Raw genomic sequence first — 9611 nt, forward strand, 5'->3', positions numbered from 1 at the left:
CCTCCTTCCATCTGCAGCCTGTTGCGGTGCTGAGCGTTTACCTCCCCGTGTCGTGAGCTGTGCTGATGAGCTGTGAGAAGGAGGTGACAGATGTGTAGAGCGTCTCCCCACCTGAGCGGGGAGGAGGCCTGGCCGGCGTGGCTGAGCTGACATGGTGAGCGCTGCTTGTGTTCTGTGCTCACGGCTGTCTTCAGATTTACCCCGTTCCCTCAAATTACTGACAGCTGCATCCTGGGACAGAAATAAGCCAGTTCTGTCCCTGCGAGGTGTCACTTGTGGCGTGGTTTACTGATGGATGGCCTTTTACCATGGCTGCCTAGCCACTGGCTGACTGTCCTGCAGCTGGGGTCGTGCTCCCAGCAAGGGAGAGGGAGAGCGAGCCTGCAGCTTGGTGCTTTAAGAAGTCTCCAGGAAACCATTTCTCTGTGTTCCAGCTGCGGAATTGTTGCAGTTCTGTGAAGAGGAAGCCATAGGCCCTGTAGGGTTGTGTGGAAGAGCAAACATCGCAGTAAGGGGGAGGCCTGAGCAGGGTGGAAGGGTGCGCTTGTCTGCTGGGCGAGACTGCACAGGGACTACCAGCTGCCTTGGCCTGCTGGGACTAACAGCTCGGCAGAGGAGGAGGTCATTTTTTCCCCTTGTGAGCTGGGCTGTAGTGGAAACAAAAGCAGGTGGTGCGAGTTGACTGACAGGCTGAGGAAAACCGTGTGTGTCCTGGGAGGACATCAGCAGGACCAGGATCCAATCCCAAAGCGGCATGGGAGAACAAACGACGTGACATCTGGGTATTTCTGCCTGGTGGGAAGGGAGGTGAGGTGTCGCTCCAAGCCCTGGCTCTAGTGGTACAAGGAATGTCGGTACAGATGGCTCTGTTCTGTCTTCTCCAGGCTGGAGGCATCTCTGGTGTTCCTGGTTGTGCCCAGTGCTCCAGGTCTGCCATCTCTGTCGCTTTCTAACCCTGAGCGGTCTAGCAGGGATAGCTGGTCCCAGTGTAGGCTTGGCTGCTGAGATTGCTGGTTAGGTTGGTTCTTCCACCTCTGAGCTGGCCTGGTTGCTTCTGAAAGTGCAGCTTTATCTTTGCTGTGGAGACCTCACTTGGTGTGCCGTGGAGGTGGGCGAGAGCCAACACCGCAAAGCTGGGATGAGGGGCCTTGTTTTGACAGCGTGTCCTGGTGCTGCGTGGGCAAGCCGTGGGCAGAGCTGGGAGGGTGTCCTCCTGCATCCCACGGTGCCTGCCTTGGTGACTTGAGGTTTTCTCTTCCTTTGAAAGCACAGCTGGTCAAACAACAAACTGGACTGGTTTGTGAGCCACAAAGCAAGCAGCAGAAATGGTCATGCCCCGCCTCAGAAGTTAGGTGCTGGCTCTTTGTTGTAGCGTGGGGTTTGCAGATGGTCGAGGCTCAGTAATGCAGAAGAGAGAGGTCTCTTAAAGCGGGGCTTATTGAGAGAAGAGACTGGGTGTAAACAGGTGAACTAATGCTCTGGGGTTAGACTGGCTGCCCGGCATCTTCCTGGGTGTGCATGGAGTTCACAAACCTTTAATGACTGGGTGTAAACCGAGGTGGTGACACGGGGGCTGGCTGTGGAGGAGAATCCGTAGCTGTCACCATTGCATTCTCATGGAGCACAAGCTTTTGGTCCCTGCTTCTCGCTGGTGGGGTAGTGGGGAGGGTCGTTTCCTGGGATGATGCTGAAGTGTGTCTGCAGCTTCCCTGGGTGACTCTCTTGGAAGGGGCCGGATCCCTCCCACAGGTTTCTCCTGGTGTAACTGAGGAGCAGGTTGGGAGTGACGCAGGAAATGGAAGACAGGCTTGCAGTGAAGCTTCTGTGGTCATCTGGTGTCACCAGACTTTCTGGATGTGGCTGCCTGAGGGAACAGAACTGGGAAAAGGAGTTTGACTCCATTCAGGGACTGGGCAGCCCATGCTCACGTATTACTGAATCTCTGGCAACACCGGTCCTTCCTGCACGATGTAGTGCTGCGAAGGCACTGCCTGAGCAGAAAAACAGCATTGTAAGAGGAGTTGGAAATAATTACTGAAGAAAAGTGGTTCTTTTATTTGCAGTTCAGATTCTGAAATAATTGGCTACGCCTTGGACACGCTCTACAATGTAATATCGAATGACCTAGAGGAGGAGGAGCAAGGTAAGCGCTGGGTAGGGATGGTGGCATGAACTGGGGGGTGGTTCTGCTCCAGCTATGAACCGTGATACTCTGATTTGCTAATGCTGAGCCTTGCTTTGTTGTGTAGCTGTTGTGACAGTACTAAAAATCTTACACCCAGCTGATGCTCCTCTTGTGCCTTGTGGCTGGTGCTTTTTGGAAAAGCACTTGTGTTTGTGTTTGCTGATCGGGTCTTGGCTCGACAGCTGGTTGAACTAGCGGTTGAAGCCAGTGGCTGTTGACACGCTTGCCAAGGCTTTACAAGGAAAACATCAACAACAAATAGAAAGGCTTGTAGGACATCCCTTCTGCTTTTGGGTGGAGGAACATGAAAATTCATCACACTAAAAGAATCACAAGTCTTGGGCAAGCATGAAAGCTTGTGAGCAGAGGGCTCCATCTGAGATGGCTGACTCTGGTTCAGAACACCCTGCCTTTGCCGCAGAGCTCAAGGCCTTGACAGCGCTTGTATCTCATTGTCCCATTTCCATGACCTGTTGTGGAGTGCAGGTGCCCCTGTGAATGGGCAGAACGTGAGGCTGTGCTGCTGTGGGAGCTACACCAAGATATTTGTTACAGGCGCCTTAAGTGATAAATCACCCTGTGGAAAGTAGGTGAGGGTTCTCCAGTGGAATGCACTCCTGCCCGTGTGTTGGCATTGCATTGTGCAGTACGTCCTCTCACGGTGCCGCCTACAACGCACTGTCTCATCTCGCGTAGCTGCAAGAGACTGGCAAGCCAAGATCCTTCTGCCATGTGGTGTTGCTCCCCACCTCTGGGGCTTTACTTGCCCTTCTTACCCTTCTCCATGCAGTCGCCTGATCTTGATGGAAGAGGTTTGGAAGAAGATCAGAGCTGTACCGTGCTGGTGAACGCCTCTTCACGGTAGTGGCCTCGACTATGCACTCAACAAGAGTGGTTTTAGCAGTGTCTTGGGAGGAGCCAAGAACTGACTTGAGTCACACGTGAGATCAACAGTGTCATAGAGCACGGAGTGGTTTGGTTTGGCCACTTCCCCTGAGCTTCCTGGAGGAGTAGTGGCTGTTGCAGAAAGCCAGGATGGCTGCCTGGAAAATGGGAGCTTGTGCTGCTGGTGGTGCTGTTTGAAAAGCTGTTCAACTTGTAAACCTTTCTCTTGTTTCTTTTTCTTTTGTCTGCCTTGACAGATGATTCTGAAGGTAAAAGAACCTTTACTTGTACAAATATGGCACCTTGTTGTAGACCTAGTTGCTGCTTGCACCCCTAACACTCGCTGCTGTTTAAAAGGGACACTGTCAAGACTTGCCTTGAGCTTCGTGAAAGCTTTTACCATTCTGCTGTACACGTTTTCTCTGGAGCCCAAGTGCCTTCCCCATCTGACTTCTCAGGTGATCTGGGCCTGTCCAATGCCAGCAGATCTCCAGAGGCTGCAGGAGTAAACCTCTGGTTCAGACGTCAGGACTGTGTGTGGTTTCAGAACTGGCAGGACTTCAACGGGCACAAACTTGGCAGTTTGTGTTTTTGAGAAGCCCCGAGTCCACCAGAAATGCCTGTGCTGCACGTGAGCGTGGGTCACAGTGTCTCTTTTAAGCAATGCATGTTCCAGCAGAGCATTCTCTTCAACCCCAGTTACCACTAACGCTTGGGACGTTCTCCCCTTTGAATGGCTTTATCCAAAGGCGCGTCATCTCTTCGTTTGAGGATGGAGGTGCACTTTGCAGGGCTGCTTGTTAGTGAACTGCTGAGAGCTCCCGGCACTCGCTGGAGGCTGTTCTCTAGTTGAGCCCTGTGAATGTGTAGACTCCTACCCAGAACCACTCCTCCAGTCTGTTTGCAAGAGCTGTGGTGTCCCCACAGAAGCAGCAGATGCAGTTTCCCATTGCTTGTTTCTTTCTGTCTGGCTTCTCTCTCCTTTTTGTGTTCCACATTTTGTAGAAGAAATACTGATAGGAAAAAGCAAGGGTTGGGGCGGGGTGTGGGGGGGGAGGGTTCTGTGTGTGTATGTAAAAACCTGCCTCTTTCCTGTATTGGAAATCCTGAAAAATGAGACCTTACACCCTGACAGCAAATCGCCATCACCATGGTTTGAATTGGGTCGGCTGAATCACAGTTTTTGGGCACCTCCTTTTTCTGGTAGAGCCCTGGGTTTCTCTCTTTTGCCATACCCCTAGCAAGGGACAGAGTTGGAAGATGACGTGAGGCCTTTGACCCTTGTTAGAGCTGCTCATCTGTTAATGGTTGGTTAGGGACTTGGTGATAAGGCTGTCAGTGCTGCAGCTGAAGCAGTGTTTGCCTTCACTTAACCCCATCAGACCTTTGGCTTTGGTCAAATGCTGCGGCTTTACCACGTTTTCTGTGCTTGCTGTTCCTGTGCTGTGGTTTCATCAGCTGCATGGGACCGTGTGGCAGTGCTGAGCAGACATCTGTGGAATTTGTAGAGCAACCTGATCTCGAAGAGGAGCAGCAGCGCCTTTGCTGCAGCTCATCCGTGGAGCGTTGGGCTGCCTGAACCCCCGAACGGAGCCCGTGTGCTGTGGGACAGGGGGTTGGAGGTTAGGGGGAGGGAAGGCAGCAAATCAGCGGGTTGTTTAGGCGGTGAGTAGGGAGTTGGAGCTGGGTGGATGTGGGCTGTGGTTTGCTTTTGCACATGAGTGGAGGGTCCTTATGGGGAACTTGGCTGCTGGGTCGGTTCAGCTGCATGTGACGGTAGCCACTGTGAGGCCTTCTGCTCCTGCCCTGCTGGGAGGCTTCTCTCTCACTCTGAATTCTCTGCTCGCTCCAGAGTGCGCTTGGTTATGTCTGTAACAGGCTGCCGTGGGGGTGAGAGCAGCGAGTCCGGCTGGATGTGATCAATGGGAACAGGATGGGTTTCTTTCAATGCTGAAATGAGTCTCTTTGGTAGCTTCTTGGTTCCCTCCTGTCTTTAAAACAAAATAGCTCTCAATTAAAGTTATGTTTAGAATAATGTAGGTTTCCTGTTGGGTGCAAAGCTTATGTCAGTGTTTGTTTTGAAAATAAAGAAATTAACATTATAGCTAAACCTCGTTGTCACCCCTCGCTGTGTTTTAGTAATAACGGAGGGTGAAAACCCCCTGAAGTTCTCTCCATCACCTGTTGTAATATGTTGGGTTTTTACTGTTACAGAAGAAAACGTACCAAAACAAGTCGATGATTTGGGAAGTCAGTTCACAGAGATTTTCATTAAACAGCATGAAAATGTCACGCTTTTGTTGACTCTTGTGGAGGTGAGTAACAGGATCGGAGCTGGAGCTGGTGTCTCAAGGAGAAAGCTGAACACTGAGGCTGCTGTTGCTTCATGTGCTCCTCTCGGTCTGTGCAGGAGTTTGATTTCCATGTTCGCTGGCCTGGGGTGAAGCTGCTCACGTCTCTGCTAAAGCAGCAAGGCCCTCAAGTGCAGCAGATTATTCTGGTCAGCCCCATGGGTAAGTGCTTGAGTTGATGTCCGGTAAACTTGACGCTGGGAGCCTAGCACCCGTCGTGGTGGAGGGCAGGGGCGTCTAGAGCAAGGTGTTTCACAGACCTCCAGTGTGAAAGGGCTGCACCTTTTCATGCCTGTTTTAATGCGTTTCTTGCAGGTGTTTCCAGGCTCATGGATTTGCTAGCAGACTCCAGGGAGGTGATTCGGAACGATGTAAGTGGGGGAAAAAGGCAGCTGATCCTCTTAATAAATAGTAACTGTCAACTGCATCGCTTAGCACTTGTGCAGAGCTGGGTTCAGTTGAGCACATGCATGTGGGAGCTCACTGGGACTGTTTCCTTCCTCAGCTGGGTTGGGTGGTTTTGGATGTCTTAGATTTCATGCAAGCAGCATTTTCCTGACATGTTAGCTGATTGTTCTCTGGCCTCCTGTCAGGCTCCCTTGGGTGCTTCCTCTTGACACAGCAGATGCCAAAGTGCTGTAATGACTTACACAGAAGAGATGAGGTGCTTTACAAGTTCCCTCTTGGTTCTGTATAGCCCCTTGGCATCCTTTTTAACTGCCCTGTGCTTCTCTTCTGGAGTGCAGTGAGGTGCGAGTGACCTACTGCCTGGTGTCCGTGGTGGGTTTTGGTAGCTGTGTGACTTGCAGGGTGTGCAGTTCTGTCCTGTGACTCTGGCCAAGGCTTATGCTGCTGCTGAAGCATCCTTCTAAGAGCAGTGCCTTGTGAAAAGCAATGCAGTTCTGGTAAAACTAAGCTGAATTTCTTCTCTCCCCGACCTGTCAAGGGAGTCTTGTTGTTACAGCAGTTGACAAAAAGCAATGCAGCCATACAGAAGATTGTTGCCTTTGAAAATGCCTTTGAGAGACTTCTGGATATCATAACGGAAGAGGGAAACAGTGATGGAGGTACTGAAAAGTCTAAGAATTCCATCCTGTGCTTCTGCAGAAACCGTTAGGGTACAGTGTGTACGGGCTGAGGTTAGTGTGTAAGTGGAGCTAGGTCAGGGGGTAGGAGGATCAAAACAGGAACACCACAAGCAAAACCAGACTGAGCAAACAGGCAGTTTCGGCATCTCCTGAAACTAGCCTTGAGACGGTGAGCTAAAGCATCAGTGAATCCCTCTGAGCATGTGTGTGTGAGCTGGTGTGTTCCTGCCTGCCTCAGACCTGTGGATGTAAATACGTGGAATGCCAGTGGCAGCTATGTGAGTGCTGCAGTTGTCACTTACGAGTTCAGCATGGGCATTCCTCCTGCAAGATCCTCGGATGCTTGGAGTGCCTGGAAGTGACAGCTTGCTGAGCTGCTGCAGCCTCACTAGTAACTTCAGCTTTCTGGTCAGCTCCTGGCCAGGTCCTTCACCTGCAGGGGAAGAGGGAGAAAGGATAAAAGATGAGCAAAAATGGTGCAGCGCTTGGTGCTCTTTTCCTAATTAGCAACCTGTTGTGAGGTTCCCACCAGCTGTAGATTGCTACAGGATCTATTTCATACCAAGACAGGTTGCTGCTCCATGACCTTTCTGTGGGCTGCAGGAGCAGTTAACGCTTCTCTCCCAGCTGAGTTATTCCAGGTATGTTGGCATGGAAGGATTAAGCAAACCTTGGATTCAGAGCTGCTATTTTTAGGCAGTTAATACTTTTAGGAGACTTAGTATGGGAGTTCCCATACCCAGTGCCCAGAGTTCTCTGCTCCCCCCTCCTCTGTGGCCATTGCCCTGTGCGCAGCCCTGCTGAGGGCCAGGTGAGCAGCCGTGGCTCTGCAGCCGCAGAGGGCAGGGGCAATGTGGCAGCTGGCCCCTCTTTCCTCCCCCACTCCGAAGCCTGGCAGTGCCTGTGTGTTTTCAGAAGCGCCAGGACTAAGTCATTATCCTTTGGAGTCAGGAGTTGGAGGCATCCCAGCAGAGCCAGAAGCAGGCTGCCTTTGTGTGTTGAGCTAAATCTGATGGTTGTTACAAGTGAAGGGTTCAGAAGCGTGTGCTCTGTTCATCTAGAACTTACTTAGTGCGTGGAGAAGGGTGATAATTTCTGTGCATCACCTTTTGATTAATCTGGTCTCACCAGGAATAGTAGTGGAAGACTGTCTCCTCCTATTACAAAACCTGCTGAAGAACAACAATTCCAATCAGAATTTCTTCAAGGAAGGTTCATACATTCAGCGTATGAAGCCTTGGTTTGAGGTTGGCGATGACAACTGTGGGTGGTCTGCACAGAAAGTAACGAATCTTCACCTCATGCTGCAGGTAAAACACCGCCTCTCTCTCAGAGAACCGGTGTCAAAGCTCCGCCAGCTCTCCCGCATGGAGAGTTAATGTAATGGTTAGCTGGAATCCGTGTTGTCTAGCTCAGAATCAGCTGCCAACACTCATGAGATGTCCTGTCACTGCACTGGGAAGTGATGTTGCAATGGGGTCAGATATTTCCAGATTTAGAGCTGAACTCAGTCATAGGGAGTAACGAGACTAACGTGCTGTTTAATTGTCTCTATCTTCAGTTTGAGGAGCAATTATATTTCAAATGGGTAAATTCATTGGGTTTTGTACCTCAAAGTGTCAGGCTCTCTTCATGTGGAAATGCTTCTTTCTTTCCAGCTTGTGCGGGTGCTGGTGTCTCCCACCAACCCTCCTGGTGCCACCAGCAGCTGTCAGAAGGCCATGTTTCACTGCGGGCTGTTACAGCAGCTCTGCACCATCCTGATGGCAACCGGCGTCCCCGCTGACATCCTGACGGAAGTAAGAGGAGCAAACACGTGTGGGCATGGGGCAACCGGATGGGGGAAAGCAGGAGCCTGCAGGGGTAGCTGCGGGGACAAACCGAAATGAGGGCGTTTGCTAGGAAGGTGTTTTAGATGCTGGAGTTGTCACCTTCCTTACATGATATTCTTCAATAATATTGGGTGATCTGGGGTGGTAGTAGATGACTTACAACTAACGATTGATTGAACTTGTTCCCCTGCAGACCATTAATACCGTGTCAGAGGTCATTCGAGGATGCCAGATGAATCAAGACTACTTTGCCTCTGTAAATGCACCTTCTAACCCACCAAGGTAGAGGAAGCCAAGTGTTTACCTGTGTTAGGTAATGATGTGTTGGTGTGGGCAATGGCAGAGTCACCCAAAGGATTGTTGGAACTCAGAGCTGGGCATTAGGATACAGAGCAACAGCTCCGAGTTCAGGTGGGGCGTTCCAGACACAGCGGGAAGGTGTCTGGTGTGTTTCCACAGAGATGAGGGTTAGAACTGGTTTGGTTTGTGATGTGGACCTGAAAAGCGAGTGAGCACTAGTTGAAACGGTTTGATCAGGACAAGCTGCCAGAGGACAGTCCACGGAGGGGTTTAGGGGCTGGGAAAGCAGGCGGGTAACTGGTAGTTACTCAGACTGGGAACAGCAGGCACTAGCTTGACTGGATCTTCATCTTCACATTTGAAGATGAGGGTGAGGGTAGAAGACAGACATGCTCTATTACAGGCTGCTTGTGGCCTTGAGGTCAAGTTTTTACAGCATCATCGAAGGGAGCAGGGAGCAGCAAGGGCCTCTGGGAGATAACGATGGTGTGGAGGAACACTGGCTCCTTGCAGTCATGTGTAATGTTCTACTGGTTTGTGTCTTAACTAGTGGAGGAGCTTTGCTAGTAGAATCCAAGGTGTTACCCAGAAGTCGGAGATGGTAACAGATGGAGCAGCCCGTCCCTTCCCTTCCCTGGAGAATCACTCCACGCTGGGAATCTGCGGTTGTCTTCACTCACAGCTGTGTCCTGAGGGGTCTTCTCTCTGGTTTCCTGGCAGGCCTGCGATCGTGGTGCTGCTGATGTCCATGGTGAACGAGCGGCAGCCTTTCGTGCTGCGCTGCGCTGTTCTGTATTGTTTCCAGTGCTTTCTGTACAAAAACCAAAAAGGACAAGGGGAGATCGTGTCGACGTTGCTGCCATCCACCATTGACGGTACGTGAAGCTAACCTCTCGGGGAGCTGTGAACTACCCCAGTGTCTAACATCAGCCCATGTCTTCTGTGGAATTAATGACCTGCCACTGATCCA

At 51.2% G+C, this 9611-nt stretch overlaps 1 protein-coding gene across 1 annotated transcript in view; it reads left to right on the plus strand.

The window, feature by feature from the left end:
• The window catches only part of USO1 (USO1 vesicle transport factor), a gene marked incomplete at its 5' end in the record, with an annotated part of 22828 nt that overhangs the window by 2096 nt on the left and 11121 nt on the right, over positions 1-9611 (plus strand). Inside the window, 9 exons of the mRNA XM_010143428.1 lie at positions 2064-2143; positions 5285-5385; positions 5481-5583; positions 5737-5792; positions 6368-6488; positions 7641-7819; positions 8168-8308; positions 8535-8623; positions 9362-9516. Coding sequence (XP_010141730.1) covers positions 2064-2143; positions 5285-5385; positions 5481-5583; positions 5737-5792; positions 6368-6488; positions 7641-7819; positions 8168-8308; positions 8535-8623; positions 9362-9516 — 1025 coding nt within the window. The remainder of the gene's footprint in view (positions 1-2063; positions 2144-5284; positions 5386-5480; positions 5584-5736; positions 5793-6367; positions 6489-7640; positions 7820-8167; positions 8309-8534; positions 8624-9361; positions 9517-9611) is intronic.

This window comes from Buceros rhinoceros, unplaced genomic scaffold (assembly GCF_000710305.1).
Source record: "Buceros rhinoceros silvestris isolate BGI_N320 unplaced genomic scaffold, ASM71030v1 scaffold33290, whole genome shotgun sequence".
Classification (NCBI taxonomy): domain Eukaryota; kingdom Metazoa; phylum Chordata; class Aves; order Bucerotiformes; family Bucerotidae; genus Buceros; species Buceros rhinoceros.